At 43.2% G+C, this 23,555-nt stretch overlaps 1 protein-coding gene across 1 annotated transcript in view; it reads left to right on the top strand.

Annotated features, from left to right (window-relative positions):
* LOC128442545 (protein NLRC5) overlaps nt 1-23,066 on the top strand; it is a 145,106-nt gene extending 122,040 nt beyond the window's left edge. Inside the window, exons 21-27 of the mRNA XM_053425049.1 lie at nt 6,690-6,863; nt 7,240-7,413; nt 16,270-16,443; nt 16,803-16,979; nt 17,163-17,339; nt 17,718-17,891; nt 22,128-23,066. Of these exons, the coding sequence (XP_053281024.1) occupies nt 6,690-6,863; nt 7,240-7,413; nt 16,270-16,443; nt 16,803-16,979; nt 17,163-17,339; nt 17,718-17,891; nt 22,128-22,155 (1,078 nt within the window). The 3' untranslated portion in view covers nt 22,156-23,066. The remainder of the gene's footprint in view (nt 1-6,689; nt 6,864-7,239; nt 7,414-16,269; nt 16,444-16,802; nt 16,980-17,162; nt 17,340-17,717; nt 17,892-22,127) is intronic.
* The last annotated feature ends 489 nt before the right edge of the window (nt 23,067-23,555 follow it).

Here is a 23,555-nt window from a genome sequence, read left to right as displayed (position 1 = left end):
AGATCCACCGCTGCACCACAGCGCCACCTACTGACTTGGAGTATAATTGTCATGACAAACCGTTAAAATGATTCAGTTGCCTTTTAAAAATAGGGGAGGGTTTCTGTTAAACTAAAAACTAAATGCATATCATTTTCAACCTATTAAATATATGTATATATTTGGGTTGTGTATATATACAATTTCATTGTTCTCATTTACATATAAGAGCAACTTGATCAGGTGTGGAGAGTGAAATCCAAGTGATCACTGTGCTGGAGTTTTCCATATATTTATTTATATATATATATAAGGGCTGTCAAAATTAACGCGTTAATGCGGGATGATTAATTTGTGGAATTAACGTGTGTTACAACCCGGCTCGACGGAAGTAACATAAAGTAGACAAACAAGGATTAAATATAAGAAAACTGGGTTTATTGTTATGACTGGTAATCAGACTGGTGAATGGGAGCCATGCGGCCAGCCCTGCCTAGCGAGCCCCATGAGTGAAGCCTCCCAGGCTTTTAAGGCAGCAGCAGGTGCCAGGTAACGAGGAGAAGGAGGGGCTGAAGGAGGAGCTCCAGGAGCACTGCAAAACAAGGAGCAGATCTGCACATAACACCCCCTCCCCCCCCCCCTTAAAACGGTTGCTCTAGGCAACCGCCAAGTTACACACAACAAATTAACACCAAAATAAATTGAAATGTTGCATCACATATGCTTCTGACACTTATGACCTTGAAAGGGCACCTGCGAGCACATTGTCCCTTCCACGGATGTGCTTTATTTCCAGGTTAAAGCCCTGCAGAAACAGACTCCATCGCATCAGCCGGTGGTTGGAGTTCCTCATTCTGCCGATGAACACAAGTGGGTTATGGTCGGTGTAGACCACCAGGACCTGACTGGAAGAGACATACACATCGAAGTGGAGCTATAAATAACTATGTCATCAAGGTATGCTTCACAATCTGCAACCCCTTTCAACACCAGGTTAACAAGCCGCTGGAATGTGGCAGGTGCATTTCGCATTCCAAAAGCCATAACTGTATACTGACAGAAGTCATCTGGAGTCACAAAGGCAGAGATTTCACGAGCTCTCTGAGTAAGAGGGACCTGCCAGTAGCCTTTCAGGAGGTCTAACTTAGTGACACAAGCTGCAGACCCTACTCTGTCAATGCAATCATCTAGACGGGGAAGAGGATAGCAATCAGGCTTTGTGACAGAGTTGACTTTGCGAAGATCAGTACAAAATCGAGGTGTGCGATCTGACTTATCAACCAGCAAACACGGGGAGCTGCAACATGTAATCCACTTCTTTGCTCATCAGCTGGCGTTTCTCAGGATTTACCCTGTAAGGGTGTTGCCTAATAGGTGCAGCCTCCCCGACATCAATGTCATGCTGGAGAACATTGGTACAAGTAGGCACATCAGAGAACAGGGCAGGATATTTACAAATAACCTCAATAACGTCGGACCGATGTGATGACTCGAGATAAGACAGATGGACCTCCAAATTGGCTACAATTTCTGAGTTCGGAAGCCTAGCACGAGAGACCCCACGTTCAACAACACCATCAATGTCCTTTTCACCCACAGGAATCGAAGTGCTCAGCACAGCAACCGTCTTCACCCCTGAGAGCCCAGCCTGGCTCCTCTCACAGTACTGTTTCAACAGATTAACATGACAGAGACGTGTTTTACGCTTTCGTTCTGGAGTCTTTATCACATAATCCAACTCACCCACCCGACGCTCAATCACATATGGACCGCTAAATCGAGCTTGCAAAGCAGATCCCGGAAGTGGCAGCAGCACCAACACCTTGTCACCAGGAGAGAACGCTCGATGCTTTGCCCTTTGGTCATACCACCCCTTCATCCGTCCTTGGGCTTGGGCTTCCCCCAAGTTCTGCCTCGCCAGCTCACATGCCTTGTTCAGTTTTGACCGAAAATTACAAACAAAGTCTAGCATAAATCTAGCAAAATTCGAACCCTGGTCGGTCTGGATAACTCTTGGCAGGCCAAACACTGTAAAGAACTTAATAAGGGCCTTGGAAATGGCTGAAGCAGTGATTCTACGTAGAGGGATAGCTTCAGGAAACCGGGTAGCTGTACACATGATTGTCAATAAGTACTGGTTACCTGATTTAGTACGAGGAAGGGGACCAACACAATCAATCAAGATACGCTCAAAAGGCTCTCCTATGGCAGGGATAGGATGTAAAGGAGCTGGGGGAATCTTCTGGTTGGGCTTACCAATAGTTTGGCACACATGACATGTTCTACAATGCTCAGCAACATCAGATTTCACACCAGGCCAAAAGAAATGTCTCAGCACTCTGTCTAAAGTTTTCTTAATCCCCATATGACCAGCAAGACAATGATCATGAGCCAACTGCAAGACATCCTGACGGTAGACACTTGGCACTACCACTTGAAACACACTACTCCAATCATCATGACAGCACAGTTTTGGAGAAGTCCACTTTCTCAGTAACACACCATTGTTTACAAAATAGCAACAAGACACAGCTGTCATCTCATCATCAGGAACAACCTGGTCAAAAAGAGAAGATAAGGTTTCATCTCCCCCCTGCTCACACTTGAGCTCGTTACCAGAGGGAAACACTTTACCAAATCCCAACATGTCACCCTTCGCCAAAAATGTGTCAAACAGTGCAATATCAGAATCAGCTTCTTTGTCTTGTTTCTTCTTCTTTGACATGGCACGGGTAGTGACACAGACAGGGAATGCTTCTGGGTATTGCTTCTCAAGATCATCTGGGCATTTTGACACTACAGGAAAAGGAACAACCTCAAGAGCCGCAAGCACCCTACCACCGGCTAGGTCATTTCCCAAGATGAAGGACACCCCTTTAATGGGAATGCTTGAACACACAGCTACAGCTACTTCCCCAGAAACAAGACCAGTTTCAAGTGTAAGGTTATGCATAGGCAGAGACAGATACCCCCCCCCCCCCCCCCAAACCCTTGGACGAGGACACTGGAACCCAACTTAGACTGGTCAGAAAACGGTAGGAGGTCCTGTAGAATCAAAGACTGAAAAGCTCCACTATCTCTCCAAATCTTAATCGGTTGCTTGGTTGAAGGATCAGTGACAAGAGACACAAAACCATCCATAAGGAAAGACGAAGAACCAGGCAGCTCACTCTTTTGAGCGGGTTGGTCGAGGTTTTGGATGACAGCACCATTTTTCACAGTTTTTAGTAAGGCAACAGGCTTATAAGACTCTTGTTTCTTACTCAAGACAGGGCAATCTGCAACGAAGTGACCACTGTTCTTGCAATAAAAACAAGTCCTCTCTAATGGAGTACTCACAGTAGCCGATCTTCTAGTGAAAGCTGTAGAAACGGTGGGAGGAGGTTTTGAGCTGGTGGAGGAAGTGGTTGGAAACCGAGGTCTATTAAAACCAGTCCTTCCTTTTCACTCACCTTGGTTGTTATCAAAGTTTACCTTGAGCGTCAATACAAACTTGTCTGCTAGAACAGCAGCCTTATCAAGAGTGGTCACTTCTTGCTGACTGAGATAAGTACACACGGCAGTAGGCAGACAATCTTTAAAGTCTTCCAGCAGAACTAATTGTCTAAGATCTTCCTTAGTTTCAGCCTTCTGTGACTTGCACCAAGAGCTAAAACTGATCTCCTTTTCTCTTGCAAACTCAACATAAGTTTGTTCATCCAGCTTACTGAGGCCTCTAAAACGCTGGCGGTACGCCTCAGGAACGAGCTCATAAGTTCTTAGAATAGCACCTTTAACTTTTCCATAGTCCTTGATATCCTCAATGTTTAAAGCAGTGTAAGCGTCTTGTGCTTTTCCCACCAGAACGCTTTGCAAAAGCGATGTCCAGGCATGTATTGGCCAGTCTGACACAGTAGCCACTCGTTCAAAATGAGCGAAGTACCTCTCAACATTTTTCTCAGCAAATGGAGGTACTAGTCTGATGTTGCTCGCTACATTAAACTGAGCCGAGGCAGAACTGGATGAGCTCAAAGCAGCATGCTTAAATTCAAGCTCTTTTAGGAAACGCTCATGTTCTAGGTGCATTTGTCTTTCCCTAAGGATACGCTCTTTTTCTTTATCCTCTAGTTCTAATTCTCGAAACGCCAACTCCTTCAACCTGAACTCCAGCACAGCATCTGACATTTGAGGAAGATCAAGTTGATGCTGATATGCTGGTAAAGCAGACGGCTTTAGGACGCCTCCTTCTGCTAGGCTAGCCTTAAGTGCTTCTCTTAAATTATCTTTAAGACGTTTATCACCACTGGCAATCTCAATGTCATAATGGCTGGCAAGGCTAAGGAGCTGTTCTTTAGTGAGCTGACAAAGCAACTCCTCCGAGGGTGCACTAATAAAGTCATCGATAGCCTCCATACTAGATAACTTCAGTAACCAAACATAACCAAAATACACCAATCGCCGTTACCCAAGGTTTCAACTTAAACCAGTACGCCCAGTACACACCTCATCCAACACTACAGCTTATCACAAATTCTCTCTACTAAATGATTCTTGAACCCATGATCACAGAGATAGGCCTAGTAACTCCCATCTAGCTACTAAGTAGCACAAAATATTACCCATAAAAACCCATTACCAAAATGGACCCTGCTGGTAATCAAGACCAAGGCAACAACAACCTCCGGGAGAACTAGCCCACCAAGTCAAGCTAGACACCACACACACCGCACCTGACAAATCCACAAGCTATACAAAACAAAGTTAGGACCCTGGACATGTTACCACAACTGTCCCCATAAAGCAGTCACTAACTCAAATAACTTTACAAATCAATCACTGCTGAGCACAGTGAGCAAGCCTCCGAGTGCAAATGATCATCTAAGCAAGCCCCCTGGTACCTGCCTAACTTCAAACTAACCCTAACTGTCTTCTGAGGCGTGCCGGGCTCGAGGCCTCTTTAAAGCAAAGCTCAGTTAACCTCAGCCATGTGACCAAGGCCCTGAAATGCTCGCCCCCACCAGAGAACAAGTCTCCACCCAGGATTACCTCGAAAAAAACAAATAAATAAATAAATATAACAAATAGTGCACCGATGGAAGGACAGATTGCTCTGCCCAGCTGGCACACTCCCTAACTAACCAGGGCGATCACTCACAACTTAAAATCATAGCACTCAGATTCAATGCTCACCATACTCACCATGACAAGAAGCTGCTCACAGCCACCCTACCAAACACCACCAAAGCATACCGGGTTACTCTGTCTAGGGGAAAAATAGAAAAAAAAGTAACTCATCCAGATTGATCCCGGACCAGTCCCCAATATGTTACAACCCGGCTCGACGGAAGTAACATAAAGTAGACAAACAAGGATTAAATATAAGAAAACTGGGTTTATTGTTATGACTGGTAATCAGACTGGTGAATGGGAGCCATGCGGCCAGCCCTGCCTAGCGAGCCCCATGAGTGAAGCCTCCCAGGCTTTTAAGGCAGCAGCAGGTGCCAGGTAATGAGGAGAAGGAGGGGCTGAAGGAGGAGCTCCAGGAGCACTGCAAAACAAGGAGCAGATCTGCACATAACACGTGTTAATTATTTTATCGCATTAACTCATCGAAGAATGAGCCGCTCCATGAACCCCCCCCCCCCTCACACACTCACTCGCTCAGTGCGACACACGCAGTGAGATCAGAGCTTGATCTATTTTTACCTCACTCAGATCGTCACCACGGTCTTTACCTAGAATGATGCCCTCCTCAAGACCATTTATCAACAATGTCACGTGAGTGACCTTAGGGGTTGGGCTCAATGTTGTGTGACCTTGACCTTTGACCACCTGAATCTAATGAGTTCTTCTGTCAGTCTAAACGACCGCTTGTAGCAAATCTGAAATGATTCTCTTGAGGAGTTTTTAATATGTTCATGAGACAAAAAGGGGATTTACCAGGGTGAGGGTCACATGATCACGTTTTGTATGAATGTTGTTTTCTGATTTTATTCTAACAGATATTTTCTTTAATTACAGACTCGATGGTCGTGGACTCTCAGAGACTCACTGTGAAGTAGTGGCCTCAGCTCTGAAGTCAGACCCCTCACATCTGAGAGAACTGGATCTGAGTGTAAACTCCCTGCAGGATTCAGGAGTGAAGCTGCTGTGTTCTGGACTGGAGAGTCCAAACTGTCGACTGGAGACTCTGAGGTCCTTAAATCCTTCTTCACTTTTCAGACTTTCTTTCTTAATCTGTCTTTATTCATTAAAATTATCTCAGTTCTGCTCTGCTCATTGTCCCTCAGTCATCTGTCACTCACCCAGCCTATCAGTCTTGTCCACCTCATCAACTCCATTCACCTGCACTCACCTGATCCTGATCACTAAGAAAGTGTCAGTAAATAACATGTGGACTGAGGCCGAGCACTCGTCCTCCTCAGGTTTTCAAAATAAGACACATTCTTATTGAAACACGTTAGACAGTTGATAAGTAGAAACAAACAGGAAGTGACTGTCAGGAGCCATCCCTACTTTAAACCGTGTTTAATTACACAAACCTGCTCAGTGACCAAACACACAGAGAAGAAGCTGATGAATAAAATAATGGTCCAACATGTCTGATCTGATATTTATCTTCAGGTCACAGACTGGACTGAGGTCAGCAGCATGCTGAGAGTATGTGTTGACATTATGATGATCCACAACAACAGGAGGACACGTTCAAATATTAATATTTTTTTATCCAGGTTGGAGGACTGCAGTCTGTCAGAGATCAACTGTTCTTCTCTGGCTTCAGCTCTGAGGTCAAACCCCTCTCATCTGAGAGAACTGGATCTGAGTGACAACGACCTGCAGGACTCAGCAGTGAAGGAGCTGTGTGGTTTTCTACAGAGTCCAGCCTGTCAACTGGAGAATATGTGGTCAGTTCACTGACTGACTATTGTAGATCTCATATCTATAATACAGCATTTATACCCAATGATCTCATTTAATTACAATTTAAGATAATTCGTAAAAAACTTCAATCCTTTCATTAATTAATCTGTGACATTTTAAATATTCAGCTACTTGCTAAAACCCATCTGAGTTTAGTTCTGCATTTCCTAAACTTATCTGCAGGACAGAGACCGGGTCCAAATAATATATTTTTACTGAATCAGGACTCGTTTTTAGTCCAACATGTCTGATTTCATATTAATCTTCCATGTTATGAGTCTGTGCTGACATGAATATATATTTGTTATTTTTACACATGAACTCAGGTTAATTTACAGTTAAGTTTTATTCTTTATTCAGGTTGGTGAGCTGCAGTCTGTCAGAGATCAGCTGTTCTTCTCTGGCTTCAGCTCTGAGGTCAAACCCCTCTCATCTGAGAGAACTGGATCTGAGAGACAACGACCTGCAGGACTCAGGAGTGAAGGAGCTGTGTGGTTTTCTACAGAGTTCAACCTGTCGCCTGGAGTTTCTGGGGTCAGACATCATGTTTTATTCTTAAAGGTTCAGTTTGGTGATATCTAGTTATGAAGTGTCATGTTGCAGCTGAACAGCCCTCATAATTGTTTTCATATCAGGCGTTATCGCTATATATCATGATCTAATTTAAATAATAATTTGATAATTTGCACATTTGTGTTTATATACAGTGTTTTTCTTATGTGCAGACGTAATAAATCAATCAATCAATCAAATTTTATTTGTATAGCCCATATTCACAAATTACAATTCATCTCATAGGGCTTTAACAGGGTGTGACATCCTCTGTCCTTAACCCTCAGCAAGAGTAAGGAAAAACTACTAAAAACCCTTTTAACAGGGTAAAAATACGTAAAAACCTCAGAGAGAGCCACATGTGAGGGATCCCTCTCCCAGGACGGACAGAAGTGCAATAGATGCCACGTGTAGGAGAACATCATCAATAATCAAAGTCTCTAGCAGCATTTGATGAGGGTAGACATCCCGAAGGACAACCCCAACATGACATGCCAAGCAGTCCCGCTGCAATCACAGTCCATGGTCAGCAACCAGCAGGACCACGATCCACCATCCAGACCAGACGCCACTCCAGTCCTCAGTCACCGTCCACCGCCGCCCACCAGGACCCATCACGAGCCACCACCGCGGCCCTGGTCCACCACCCATACCCAATGCCAACGCGACACAGGGTCCGCCACCAGCGCCACGATCAGCCCACATGACTCAGAATCCGCCACACTGGATCCAACACTGCGACCCCCGGTGCGCGATCCACAAACCGCAATCCATGGTGCGGCCACAGAGGCCCTGGATCTGCGGGTGATAAAGCAAAGGGATTCCGGGGAAGGGGGATAGGGATGGAGAAGAGGAAGGAGAAGCTGAAAAGAGAAGCTCCGTGTGTCATGTGTCATAAAATAGAACTAGTAACGTTCTGGCGCACTAATTAGCTCTAACTATAAGCTTTATCAAAATGGAAGGTTTTGTGCCTACTGTTAAACGAACAGATGGTGTCTGCCTACCGAACTGAAAGTGGTAGATTATTCCACAGCTGAGGGGCTTGATGGCTAAAAGCTCTGGCTCCTACTCTACTTTTAGAGACTTTAGGGACGACAAGTAGGCTTGAATTCTGGGAGCGGAGTGCTCTAGTGGGTTTATAAGGTACTAACAGCTCTTTAAGGTAAAAAGGCGCTATATTATTAAGGGCCTTGAAGGTGAGGAGGAGAATTTGAAATTCTATTCTAGATTTAACTGGAAGCCAGTGTAGCGATGCTAATACTGGAGAAATGTGCTCTCTTCTCTTTGTTCTCGTCAGGACACGTGCTGCGGCATTTTGGACAAGCTGTAGAGTCTTTAACGACTTACTGCTGGAGCCTGATAATAATGAATTACAATAGTCCAGTCTCGATGTAACAAAGGCGTGGACTAGTTTTTCTGCATCTTTTTGGGAAAGGACATGTCTAATTTTTGAAATATTACGCAAGGGTGAAAAAAGCGGTCATAGAAATTTGTTTTAAGTGACTATTAAAGGATAAATCAGGATCGAAGATCACTCCCAAGTTCCTGACTGTTTCATTGGAAGCAAGGGCAAGGGCAATGTCGTCTAGCGTAGCTATATCATTAGATAATGTATCTCTAAGGTGTTTGGGGCCAAGTATTATAACCTCTGTTTTGTCTGAGTTTAATAAGAGAAAAATGTGGGTCATCCAGGTTTTTATGTCCTTGAGACATGTTCGAAGTTTAGTTAATTGATTACTTTGCTCCAGTTTTATTGACAAATATAACTGGGTGTCATCCGCATAGCAGTGGAAATTTACCGAGTGTGTCCTGATAATGTTTCCTAGTGGAAGCATATATAATGAGAATAAAATTGGGTCGAGCACAGAGCCCTGTGGAACACCATGGTTAACTTTGGTGCGCACAGATCACTCATCATTAATTTGCAAGAATTGGGAGCGATCAGAAAAATACGATTTAAACCAGTTAAGGGCGGTTCCATTAATGTTAATTAACTGTTTGAGTCTTTGTAATAAAATTTGATGGTCAATTGTGTCGAATGCTGCACTGAGATCTAACAGAACGAGGACAGACACAAGTCCCTGATCTGAGGCTATTAAAAGGTCATTAGTGACTTTTGCCAAGGCTGTCTCTGTACTGTGATTGGCTCTAAACCCCGACTGAAAGTCTTCATATATATTATTTTCCTGGAGAAACTCACACAGCTGATTGGCTACAACTTTTTCTAAGATTTTACACATGAAGGGGAGATTAGATATTAGCCTGTAATTGGCTAAAGCCTCTGGGTCTAGGGTGGGTTTTTTGAGTAGGGGTTTGATTACAGCTATTTTAAAAGACTGTGGTACATAACCTGATGATAATGACAGATTAATAGTGTTAAGTAACGAACTATCAATTAGGGGCAGAATTTCTTTAAGTAATTCTGTAGGAATGGGATCTAAGATACAGGTTGTTGGTTTAGAACCTGAGATTATTTTGGTAAACTGATCACGGGTGATCAGAGAGAAGCTGTCTAAGTAATGGGTAGGATTCTCAGCCGTTTCTGAGATCTCTGTTGTTGGGAGGGTATTAGTGCCAATTGAGGGCAGGAGATGGTTGATTTTATTTCTAATAGTTTGAATTTTATCATTAAAAAAGGTCATAAAGATATTGCAATTTGGGGATCGAGGAATACTGGGTTCGGTGGAAGTGTGACTCTCTGTCAGCCTGGCTACAGTGCTGAAGAGAAACCTGGGGTTGTTTTTATTCTCTTCTATTAGTTTTGAATAGTAGGCGGCTCTTGCTTTGTGAAAAGCCTTTTTATATTCTTTAACACTATTCTTCCAGTCTATTCGATTTTTAACATGGTTGCTGGAGCGCCACTTCCTTTCTAGTTTTCTTGATAATTGTTACTCATTTGTCTGGGAAATATACCATGGAGCTAATTTACTATGTTTGACATTTTTCTTTTTTAGACGTGCTATTGAGTCTAATGTTAATCGTAATGAGTCTGCAGAGCTATCAACGAGGTGGTCGATCTCAATGGAGCTCAGGTTTTTAAAGAATTTGTTGTTTATATCTACGGATAATACGGGTTTAAATGTAATTGGAATTATTTCCTTAAATTTAGCTACAGCACTATCAGGTAGACATCTAGAAAATGAATTTTTTATTAGTGGCATATATTCAGTTATTGAAAAATCAAAGGTTATTAAATTATGGTCTGATAGTACTGGATTGCGCGGAAGTACTGTTAAATTTTCAATTCCGACACCGTACGATAATACCAAGTCAAGTGTGTGGTTACAACAATGAGTAGGTTTGTGCACAAACTGAGTGAAACCAATAGAGTTTAGTATTGAAATAAATGCTACGCTAAGGCAATCTTTATTATTGTCAACATGAATATTAAAGTCACCAACAATAATAATTTTATCGGTCTTTAGGACTAAGTTTGATAAAAACTCAGGGAATTCCTTAAAAATTCAGTATAAGCCGCCGGAGCACGGTAAACTACAGCAAATATGATTGGCTGTTGGTGGTTCCTAGATTGGCGTGGAAGACTAAGTACCAGACATTCAAATGATTTGTAGCTGAGTTTAGGTTTAGGATTAATTGATAGACTGGAGTTAAAAATGGCAGCATCTCCACCTCCTCGCCCAAATTCTCCAGGAACCTGTGAATTGATATGACTGGGGGGAGTAGATTCATTTAGACTGACATATTCATCAGGATGCAGCCACGTCTCAGTGAGGGACAATAAATCTATGTTGTAATCTGAGACTATTTCATTAACTAAAAGAGCCTTTTTTGACAGTGATCTAATGTTTACAAGACCACATTTAAAAGTCTGGGTTTCCTGTGTTGTTTCAGAGGTTGTTTTAATTTGTATTAGATTTTTGTTTGGAGTTCTCGCTCTGTTTTTGTTTAATTTCAATAATTTAATCGGACGGTGAACAGACACAATCTCTATGGGGTTGTGTGACTGATCCAGAGGGAGCGCAGAGAAGTGTTTAGCAATGCAGCTCTGCTTCCTGGTCCCATCTATGGGTTGTCATGTTATAGACTGAGTAAAATTCCTAGATAAGAGAGCTGCTCCATCCCAAGTGGGATGAACGCCGTCTCTCCTATCAAGACCAGGTTTTCTCAAAAAAGTTAGCCAATTATCTATAAAGCCCACACCGTTTACAGGACACAACTTCGACGTTGTTAGGGTTAGTTGTTAGGTTACCCCAAAGCAGACGCGGACTGTCAGTTTGAGAATAAACAGAGTTTTATTGGAACCAAGTACAGACGCAGGCTGGAGCGGCAGGGTGCTGGCTTGCTCGGAGATACAAGATGAGACGAGGTTGAAGGAAGAGCGGTAAGGCACACGGAAGGGCTAGGTGGATGAAGGAAGATACACGGGAAAGACACGTGGGTTGAGAAGAACTAAAGCACATGATCTTCTGGATAAAACGGAATAATCTGGCAGCGTAGTGGTGAGCAGACCAAGCTTTTATTGAGGGGATGATGAGGTGAATTGAGAGAAGGTGTGCCTCGTCTGCTGCAGCAAGGAACTAGCCATGCCCCCTGCCACACACAACCTGCATAGGAAGAACAAAAAAAGGGGAGGGGGAGAGTAACAACAACAAAGCCGCAGAGCGAAGGTGTGATCCAATTAGTATATGAATCGGAGTGAAGCCGCTGGTCAGAGCCTCTCTCGTTTCACCATTGCAGGAAACCACAGACCCTTGAAACGAAAAGTCACTCGTGATTGGCGTGATTGGCTGGTAGAAGTGTTGCTATTGGTCACTCTGGGTCATTGCAGTACACATGTGGGTAAACCCCTCCCACACAATATTAATAATAAAGATGAATGTATAGTTGTTACTAATAATGTATATATTAATATATATTATAATTAATTAGTAAGCCTTTACCAAAAGCACTGCAGTTAATTAAGACTATACATTCATTCATGTGATGCTTGATGTTATGTGAACATATTGCACAGGGAAAAAACATGAACAAGGTATATGATGAGTCAGAGCTTTATTTGCATACAGTACAAATATCGTACAAACACAACTGGCCTAGCCAGTGAAACACTAATCAGGTGAAGCTTGAAATGTGTCTTTGCAACCTCTGTGTCATATGTTCGTTGCGGGACTCTGTCCGAATCTGCCCCAGTGTGTAGACATCTGTGGTGTGTAGCTGTGAGATCCAGTGTAGCTTCTAATCTTATTTGAAGTGTGGCACACAGGTCGGTGAGCTCCTGACTGTGGAAGAATGGATCCATGTCATCTGTCCCGCTTCAATCAGCAGTAAAAACAATCAATACAATTAGCACAGTTCAATGACAACATACATGTACATGTAACTGAAAAATTATTTAATGAATCTGACGTTACCCTCTTTCTTCTCCGATGACTCCTGAACTTCTCACTGCTGCTGCAAGGTCCAGTTGGTTGTACTGGAAGCTCCTTCATACTGGCTCATAGTGGGTCTTAGTACTTCATAGTACAAGCAGCTGGAAAACAACATGAGTAACATGAGTTTATTATAAATAAATGGAAATAGCCTCGCTGCATCACCGTTTAAAGATCCTCAGCAAAAAAAATATTCCTAAACAGATATTAGGTACAATGGTGTCGTTTTCCTGCACTGAAAATCCATACTTTCATCGAGTCTCGGCGTAATGTGCAGTGACTGCGTCCTTGTGTGCGGGAATCAGGCTGTGAAAACACAATGATAAAAAAGATCAGATAAAGTAAACTGGAGAATGTATTTTAAACAACACCGCGCGTCTATTCTTAAATCTTACCCTTGCTCCGGTTCGTTGTGCCGCCATTTTCATCAGAGCTGTGAAGAGACGAGAGAGCTTCCTACAAAAATAGAAATCGGAGAAAGAGTCCGATTTATGAAAAAACTTAACGAGAACAAACTGTTAAATTTAAGCAGTATATACATATTTAAACATGCACTAGTTCCACTAAAGCATTCAATGCTTTATTCTACTTTTAGCAACTTTCGTGCTAATCCTACAGTTGTTCACATGTTTTTCAGATCTGAGAGTTAGCTTAGCAGTTAGCAATGGCTTCGCTCGTTGGCTGGGTATCACCTTTGTTCAGGGACTGTGCGTCCGTCTTCTCCGCTTCGACCCCTTCCACAGCGGGCCCACGGCTTTACTTTCCTACGCATTCATCTTCTCCTCCAGGGAAACAGTGTCGTGTCGACTTCAGCAAGTTATTTACCCCGAAAACAGAGTAACTCGTCAGACTGCGCAAAACACAAGCCAGTAGTTTCATGTCTCCGGGAGACTGACTCTTCATTCACAAGGCTGTGATTGGACGAGCCCATCAGGTGATGATGTTAAAGACTGACGTGAGGTTTTCAGACTAAAGCTTCAAAAACATCCTTTTCATCTTAAAGCAGTGGTTATAACAGTTTTTAAATTGTACTTTTATATGGGATGAGTATGTTACTGAGGACCTGTTTATTATTTCTGGTGTTAAGTAAGTGTACTTACATGATTCTTGCTGTTCCGTGTTTGTACCCTCATAGTTGAATGCACTTATTGTAAGTCGCTTTGGATAAAAGTGTTGAGTGTTTTAATGGAATACTGATGACGTTTATTAACAACAATAAGACAATTGAAGTTCAAATTATGAAATTGTAAAAACTGCCAGAAACTGGTATCCCGCGTCAATTCCCTTACAGTTTTCTGTGCTGCCTGCAGATTCCTGTGAACAGCCGTTAACTGAAAATTCTCCCAAATTTGCCTGCGACACTTAGTGACACAAACTCTTCTTTTCATGCAGTGAAAGTGCAGACCATGTGTTCCTAACAGTGACCACTGATACTGAGCTGAGAGATGTTTTTAGAATGAGCGCTGAGGACCGAGTCAGGCTCAATGTGATTGAAGTTTTACTGACAGAGAAACAATCCAATGCTGAACAATCTGTACATGTAATGTTTTTGTGGAAGCTAACCAGGACTTGTGGACTGACCACATGACTGCATGCTGTGTTCGTGTCCTGGGCTCATTTCAAACATGAAACCCTTCCTCTGGTTTCAGGAGTTACACAGGGTCTACCATGCCTTTTATCTTTTCACCACTAGATCTCTGTCCCGCCCTGTACACACGTGTTCCTCAGGCTCCTTTTCAACTGGTCAAACTGCTGCTCAGATCATCGCCACTTCAAGAAAACATGATCATAGAACTGCTCGCCCTTTTCACACATCAACTGTGGAACATGTTCTGACAAGTGGGTCAGACATTTTCTGGGTGGACCGGATCATGTCGGTTCATGTCGGGTCAATAACTGTACGGTCCCGTTAGCATCGCCTGCAGGCTAGCAGAGCTGAACTAAAAAGCCATGTACAGGTACCTGCTCATCACTAACACAGAAATACAATACTAAACTTGACTCACCACAGAAACGGGAGCGCAGACGTCTCTAGCTTCTCTGTCAGGAGAATAAACCTAAGATCAAACCGTGTTATTCATCCGATCTGTGAGTGAAATCTCTCCACAGACTCGGGGAGTGTTCACAGGGATTAGCCTGTTAGCCTGTTAGCTCATGTGGAGCCGAGCAGGCAATCAAATGACTCCAAAACAAGACTATAATGCTTGTGAGTCAAGTTTATTCACACACACATTCACGCTACTTTGCATATAAAATAAAATAAAATATATTTTGCCCCAAAGTACCTGCCCCTAATGTAGAAACGCCACTGGTCATGAACTCTGTAAAATAGTGTCTGGACATTTTCTGGAGTTTGACTTTCACATATGAAGAGGAAATGGAGCAGCAGGAGGCCAGACATGACGTATTTCTAAATTCTGCTGTGGAAAGATCAGTGTTGTTGTTTCCAGCTCATCCACACCGGCGTTGGCCCTTTTCACATAAGCTCTGGAATATTCTCGTGTTTCCAAGTGGACGTCGTCGTCTTCTACGAGCTCTTCAAGTTTGTTGTCCGTCATGTGTTAGAAACCTCATTAACACGTCCACTTGCTCTCTGTGAATCCTCTGGACATTTACCTGCTCTATTCTCACATGGACTCACCCAGAAACTTTATTTGGAGGCTGCAGGAAAAGTTCCAGAAAATGTCCAGAACAACCTGATTAAGATTTAAATTCAGATTTGAAAAGAGAGTCAGTGATGTTTAGTCAAGTTCATTTGTTTTCACACATGGACTCAGTTTAATTAACAGTGAAGTTTAATCCTTTATACTTGATACTAGTCTTCTCTAGACTGGACTACTGTAACTCCCTCCTCTCTGGAATAAGTCAAAAGTCACTCTCCTGCCTCCAACCAGTTTAGAACGCAGCAGCTTTTCACTGGTATTAAACGGCAACATCACATCTCCCTGATCCTCGCTTCTCTCCATTGGCTCCCTGTCAGTTTTAGATATGATTTTATGATTTTACAGATCACTTTTAAAGCATGTGGCCTCCAACTACATCACACAATTATTGAGCCTATATGTTCCTGCACGCAGCCTTAGATCCTCAGGTGGATACTGCGGTTCCAAAGTCCAGGTTGAAAACCAAACAGTAACTGTGCTTTTACCATCAGGGCCCCTCGGATTTGGAACGGCCCCCTGAGGAGATAAGCTAGAATCAGTGACTTCTTTTAAATCACTTCTTAAAACCCATTTTTATAGACTTGCCTTTATCTGATGTTTTTTTTTACTGTTTTTATCATTTTAACCTTTTATTTACTTGTTCATTTATCTCTATTGTCATTTTACTGCTTTTATGGGTTCAAATGTTTTATTTACTTTTTTGCTTTGCTGTCAAAGCACTTTGTAAACTCTGTTTTTAAAAAGTACTATTTCAATAAATGTTATTATTGTTATTATTTATTTAGGTTGGAGGGCTGCAGTCTGTCAGAGGTCAGCTGTTCTTCTCTGGCTTCAGCTCTGAGGTCAAACCCCTCTCATCTGAGAGATCTCAATCTGACTGAAAACAACCTGAAGGACTCAGGAGTGAAGGAGCTGTGTGGTTTTCTACAGAGTCCAACCTGTCGACTGGAGACTCTGTGGTCAGTTCACTGATTGACTTTTGTAGATCTCACATCTATAATAAATAACTTTTTCCCAAATGATCTAATTTGATTCTACTTTAACACAAGTCCTTTATATACATAACGTGAATCTGTTCACTGATTAATCTGTGACATTTTAAATATTCAGCTAATTGTTAAAACACATCTGAGTTTGGTTCTAGATTTCCTAAACTGATCTGCAGGACAGAGACCGGGTCCAACTAGTCTATTTTTTCTGAATCAGGACTCGTTTTTAGTCCATCATGTCTGATTTCATATTTATCTTCCATGTTATGAGTTTGTGCTCGCGTGAATATTTGTTGTTAATTTACAGTTAAGTTTGATAATTTATTCAGGGTGAGGGGCTGCAGTCTGTCAGAGATCAGCTGTTCTTCTCTGGCTTCAGCACTGAGGTCAAACCCCTCTCATTTGAGAGAACTGGATCTGAGTTACAACAACAACCTGCAGGACTCAGGAGTAAAGGAGCTATGTGGTTTTCTACAGAGTCCAACCTGTCGACTTGACACTCTGAGGTCAGACATCATGTTTTCATATTAAAGATTCAGTGTGGTAACTTCTAGTGTTGATGTGTCATGTTGCAGCTCAACATCCCCCCCCCCCATCATTTATCTCTTGTGTTTTTAAGTTTTTATTCACCTTTCTATCTTTGCTATCAAGGCACTTTATAAAGTTTATTTTTGTTATTATGTATCCAGGTTGATTCACTGCAGACTGTCAGAGATCAGATGTTCTTCTCTGGCTTCAGCTCTGATGTCAAACCCCTCTCATCTGAGAGAACTGGATCTGAGCTGTAACATAAACCTGCAGGACTCAGGAGTGAAGGAGCTGTGTGGTTTTCTACAGAGTCCAACCTGTCGACTGGAGACTCTGGAGTCAGTTCACTGATTGACTTTTGTAGATCTCATATCTATAATACAGCATTTATACCCAATTAATCTAATTTAATTCTAATTTAACATAATTCCTTTTCATATATAACTTGAATCCATAATTACTTAATCTGTGACATTTTTAATATCAGCTACTTGTTAAAACACTGAGTTTAGTTCTGGATTTCCTAAACTGATCTGCAGGACAGAGACCGGCTCCAAATAATACATTTCTCCTGAATCAGGACTCGTTTTTAGTCCAACAAGTCTGATTTCATATTTATCTTCCATGTTGTGAGGCTGTGCTGACATGAATGTTTGTATGTTTTTTTCACACATGAACTCAGTTTAATTTACAGTTAACTTTGATCCTTTATCCAGGTTGGATCACTGCAGTCTGTCAGAGATCAGCTGTTCTTCTCTGGCGTCAGCTCTGAGATCAAACCCCTCTCATCTGAGAGAACTGGAGCTGAGAGGAAACGACCTGCAGGACTCAGCAGTGAAGGAGCTGCTTGATCTAAAGCAGAGTTCAGGCTGCCGACTGGAGACGTTTAGGTCAGTAGATGGTTGGAGTTAGTCCATGATGCTTTCATCAGTATTTTACTAAACACAGTCAGTATCACAGATCCAGGGTCTGTGCTACCAAGCAGGATTTGTGGTTATCAGGTTAACTTCAGGTTTAGTTTTTTCAGTCCAACGAAGCTCGTCCTCTTCTTAACGAGGTAAATCACCATGGTAACTTCAGATGAAGGGCTAACTTGCTCCAGGTTAAGTTGGACATCAAGCCGTATAAAAGCTCCGCCCACTGACCACAGTGACTCTACACTGTTGTGTGGTGCACACTCTCCTTAAAGGGAAGGATAAGGGAAGTTTAAATCATTGTGTGGTTGGTTCAGTTGATCTCTAACTCACCCAGAACATCTCAATCTCTCCAGACTCATCCTGTCCCCAAAACACCAGATGACCTCAGTCAGCTTCCTGGAGATAGGTCCATGTGTTATTATTGAGTATTGATGTCAGAGGTTTCCACCAGAGTGTGTCTCATCAGAGACAGTGTGTGTCCTCAGAGACAGTGTGTGTCCTCAGTGACAGTGAGTGTATTCAGAGTCAGTGAGACGGCGGTTTCTAATAAAGTGAGTGTTGGCAAAACCGGTTATCATTTTTATGTTGAGGGGGCAGGGGTGTTGTTGGCAACTGCTGAATGTAACTAATTAAGTAACTTGTAATCTAACTTAGTTACTTTTAAAATCAAGTAATCTGTAAAGTAACTAAGTTACTTTTTCAAAGTAGCAGTGGCAACACTGGTCCTCTGAGACGGTGTGTGTCCTTAGAGACAGTGAGTGTCCTCAGAGTCAGTGTGTGTCTCAGAAACAGTGTGTGTCCTTAGAGACAGTAAGTGTCCTTAGAGACAGTGTATGTCCTCAAAGTCAGTAAGACAGTGTGTGTCCTCAGAGTCAGTGAGTGTCCCCAGAGTCAGTGCGTGTCCTTGGAGACAGTGAGTGCCTTCAGAGTAAGTGCGAAAGTGTGTGTCCTCAGAGACAGTGTATGTGTCTTTAGAGTCAGTGCGAGTCCTCAAAGACAGTGAGACAGTGTGTGTCCTCAGAGTCAGTTAGACAGTGTGTGTCCTCAAATACAGTGAGTGTCTTCAGACTATATGTGAGACAGTGTGTGTCCTCAGAGACAGTGTGTGTGTCTTCAGAGTCAGTGTGTGTCCTCAAAGACAATGAGACAGTGTGTGACCTCAATCAGTGTGTACTCAGAGTCAGTGTGTTCTCAGAGATAGTGTGTGTCCTCAGTCAGTGTGTGTCCTCAGAGACAGTGTCTGTCCTCAGAGATAGTGTGTCATCAGAGTCAGTGAGTGTCCTCAGAGTCAGTGTGTTTTCTCAGAGCCAGTGAGACAGTGTGTGTCCTCAGTGACAGTGAGACAGTGTGTGTACTCATAGTCAGTGTGTGTCCTTTGAGACAGTGAGTGCCTTCAGAGTAAGTGAGACAGTGTGTGTCCTCAGAGACAGTGGGTGTCCTCAGAGACAGTGAGTCAGTGTGTGTCCTCAGAGTCAGTGTTCGTCCTCAGAGTCAGTGTGTGTCCTCAGTAACAGTGAGTGTCCGCAAAGTCAGTGAGACAGTGTGTGTCCTAAGACACAGTTTGTTTGTCCTTCGAGTCAGTGTGTGTCCTCAGAAACAGTGAGTCAGTGTGTGTACTCATAGTCAGTGTGTGTCCTTAGAGACAGTGAGACGGTGTGTGTCCTCAAAGTCAGTGAGACAGTGTGTTTCCTCAGTCAGTGCATGTCCTCAGTGACAGTGAGACAATGTGTGTCCTCAGAGTAAGTGAGTGTCCTAAGAGACAGTGTGTGTTCTCAGAGACAGTGTGTGTGTCTTCAGAGTAAGTGTGTGTCCTCAGAGACAATGAGACAGTGTGTGACCTCAGTCAGTGTGTGTCCTCAGAGATAGTGTGTGTCCTCAGAGTCAATGAGTGTCCTCAGAGTCAGAGATAGTGTGTGTCCTCAGAGTCAGTGAGTGTCCTCAGAGTCAGTGCGTTTTCTTAGAGATGGTGTGTGTCCTCAGTAACAGTGAGACAGTGTGTGTCCTCAGAGTCAGTGTGTGTCCTCAGAGACAGTGAGACAATTTGTCCTCAAAGTCAGTGAGACAGTGTGTGTCCTCAGAGTCAGTTTGTGTCCTCAGAGTCAGTGCGTGTCCTCAGAGACAGTGAGACAGTGTGTGTCCTCAGAGTCAGTGAGTCAGTGCGCGTCCTCAGAGACAGTGAGACAGTGTGTGTCCTCAGAGACAATGAGTGTCCTCAGAGTCAGAGATAGTGTGTGTCCTCAGAGTCAGTGAGTGTCCTCAGATTCAGTGTGTGTCCTCAGTGACAGTGAGTGTATTCAGAGTCAGTGAGACAGTGTGTGTGCTCAGAGTCAGTGTGTGTCCTCAGAAACAGTGTGTGTCCTTAGAGACAGTAAGTGTCATTAGAGACAGTGAGTGTCTTCAGCGTAAGTGAGACAGTGCGTGTCCTCAGGTACAGTAAGTCACTGCATGTCCTTGGAGACAGTGAGACAGTGTGTGTCCTCAAATACAGTGAGTGTCTTCAGACTATATGTGAGACAGTGTGTGTCCTCAAATACAGTGAGTGTCTTCAGACTATATGTGAGACAGTGTGTGTCCTCAGAGACAGTGTGTGTGTCTTCAGAGTCAGTGTGTATTCTCAGAGTCAGTGAGTGTCCTCAGAGTCAGTGCGTGATCTCAGAGCCAGTGAGACAGTGTGTGTCCTCAGAGTCAGTGTGTGTCTTAAGAGAGAGTGTGTGTCCTCAGAGTCAGTGAGGCAGTGTGTGTCCTCAAAGTCACTGCGGGTCCTTGGAGACAGTGAGTGACTTCAGAGTAAGTGAGACAGTGTGTGTCCTGAAAGACAGTGATTGTCTTCAGAGTAAGTGCAAAAGTGCGTGTCCTCAGAGACAGTGTATGTGTCTTCAGAGTCAGTGTGAGTCCTCAAAGACAGTGAGACAGTGTGTGTCCTCAGAGACAGTGAGACAGTGTGTGTCCTCAGAGTCAGTAATTCAGTGCATGTCCTAAGGTACAGTGAGACAGTGTGTGTCCTCAGAGTCAGTGAGACAGTGTGTGTCCTCAAATACAGTGAGTGTCCTCAGAGTCAGTGTGTTTTCTCAGAGCCAGTGAGACAGTGTGTGTCCTCAGTGACAGTGAGACAGTGTGTGTACTCATAGTCAGTGTGTGTCCTTAGAGCGAGTGAGTGCCTTCAGAGTAAGTGAGACAGTGTGTGTCCTAAGAGACAGTGTATGTGTCTTCAGACTCAGTGTGTGTCCTCAGAGACAGTGAGACAGTGTGTGTCCTCTGAGTCAGTGTGTGTCCTCATAGTCAGTGTTCGTCCTCAGAGTCAGTGTGTGTCCTCAGTGACAGTGAGTGTCCTCAGAGTCAGTGAGACAGTGTGTGTCCTCATAGTCAGTGTGTTCTTAGAGACATTGAGTGCCTTCAGAGTAACAGAGACCGTGTATTTGTCTTCAGAGTCAGTGTGTGTCCTCAGAGACAGTTTGTCCTCAAAGTCAGTGAGACAGTGTGTCCTCAGAGTCAGTTTGTGTACTCAGAGTCAGTGCGTGTCCTCAGAGACAGTGTGTGTCCTCAGTCAGTGAGTCAGTGCGTGTCCTCAGAGAGAGTGAGACAGTGTGTGTCAAACTAAAGCTCATTATCAAGAGCACATCCTGGGATTGAAACGTTTCTCATCTAGACTCTTTTTCTCTTCCACTCGTCTCGTTAGTAAACAACAGATTCAGATCTTGTGGCCTCGAGTTATTTATCGCGTTCACACGCGTTATTATTTGTGGTCACGTGTTATATCTTCACCAAATGCCACCAGGGGGCGCTGTAACTTACACATTGACACAATCACAGAGGTTTTACCAGCTGTTCTTCCTGCATTTAGCAGCTGTAACTGAGTTTGCGAAATATGAGGCTTTGCTGTCAGTCAAACTGTCTATATCTGTGATAGATCATACGCAGTAAACCCCGCCCCTTTCATGTGCACGTGCTCACACAGTGAAACATGGCTTCACCTGTAACAGCAGTAAATCCACCTCTCAGGTGTCCACTCTGCACTTTGACATGCAGAGGAAACACACTGAGCTCTTAGCGTGTTCATTCCAACACTTGAACATGAAGCAGAGAGGAAGCTGCTCCACCTCTGAACAGGACTGAAGTCCCTGCTGCTCTTTCTACTGGATGTGCTGCATCACTGACTCACAGCTGATGAAGTGAGTCTCTGGAAACACTGATGTCTTCTTCTCTCAACAGGTGGGAGGGAACTTTGTTTGAAGAGTGAAGAGGACAGTGTGTGTGGACGGAGGCTGAGCTGTGTCCTGAGGATCCAGAGGCTGACGCAGCAGCTTGCGTGTAGAGCGGCTCTGACTGGGCCTTGTTGCTGGGAGGCAGAGAGGAGACAGAGCTCCAGAGGAATCAGAGGAGCTGCTCTGAGATCAGCTGTCACACAGTGTCCAGTCCACCATCCTCCCTGTGTGTCCCTGTGGATGTGACACAGCATCATCACCGGACTCTGCTGCTGCTCTGTCCTTTGACTCAGTGTCTGCAGACACACTCACGCTCCTCCACCTCCTCCACTCTTTTTTTCACTCACATAATCTGAACACAAACTCACTCAGCAGATTATTTCTGTTCATGACGACATGACTGCAGATCAACACTTTTCTAATTCTGTATTGAAGTCATCTAAAACCTCTGGAGTCTGTACCTGATTTGTCTCGTTTGTTTTTGGGTCCAATGTGGTGAAAAGTGTATTTACTGAAATAAAAAAGACACCAAACATCAGCAAGGTGAAACTAAATTTAACATAGCATTTAAGACTAGCCGCAGTAGCCAAGGACTCTTAAGGGTTCAGGCACGTTTATATTATATCGTAGAAATAGTTACTATGAAGTTAACTCAGACGTCTGAATCAGAAAACACCTTTCTGATTTATTCAAACAGGAAGAATGAGGTGAGAGGAAATGAGAAATCGTTTTAATTATAAGGGAATAATTGAAGAAACTTCATGATAATTAAGATCTTTGTAGAGACTTGGTGTAAAAAATATAGTGTAACGGACTGGGTTTATGTTTATGCTTATGTTGGTGTATGACGTATGTTCAGTAAAACACAGTGTTGAAGGAGTGTTTAGATATCCTGAGGGTCAGTGAAGGAGTCGGGGTGGGACATGTGACCAATAGGTTGGGGTTGTGTGGGGATGTCAGGCTCTCATTGGCTGGTTTTGTTGGGGTTCGGGGGTCAATGAGGAAGTGAAATGATGGAGGGAGTTGTTGATGTGTGAACTATAATAAAAGTTAATAAACAGAGATGAAGTTCCGTGTCGTCTGTAAGCAGGGATGTTACAATAGAATGAAATATAATGATGAAGAAGGCAAAGATATATGAATTCAATATAACTCTATAACTCGCTCATTGGATATGCAGCAAATGGAGAAATTCCTCTAGAGGAAAGAAGAAAAACCAGACATGTGACGTTCTTAGAAAAACACAGATTCAAATTTATTCAGCATTCTACATTTCGCAGGACATCAAAAACAATGTCATTTGCTTATAAATTAAACTAATCGTTTGATTAGTCTCAAGTATTCACACGTTCAACTAGACGAAAAGCTGAATTTCCGTCAAAGGAAATCTTTTGGAACTCACCAAATCCCTTGTAGTTTGTGACTGTTTACAGGA

The sequence above is a fragment of the Pleuronectes platessa genome, chromosome 1, assembly GCF_947347685.1.
Source record: "Pleuronectes platessa chromosome 1, fPlePla1.1, whole genome shotgun sequence".
NCBI lineage: Eukaryota > Metazoa > Chordata > Actinopteri > Pleuronectiformes > Pleuronectidae > Pleuronectes > Pleuronectes platessa.
The sequence above is the reverse complement of the archived record's forward strand: the minus strand, read 5'-3'. Positions and strand labels throughout refer to the sequence as shown.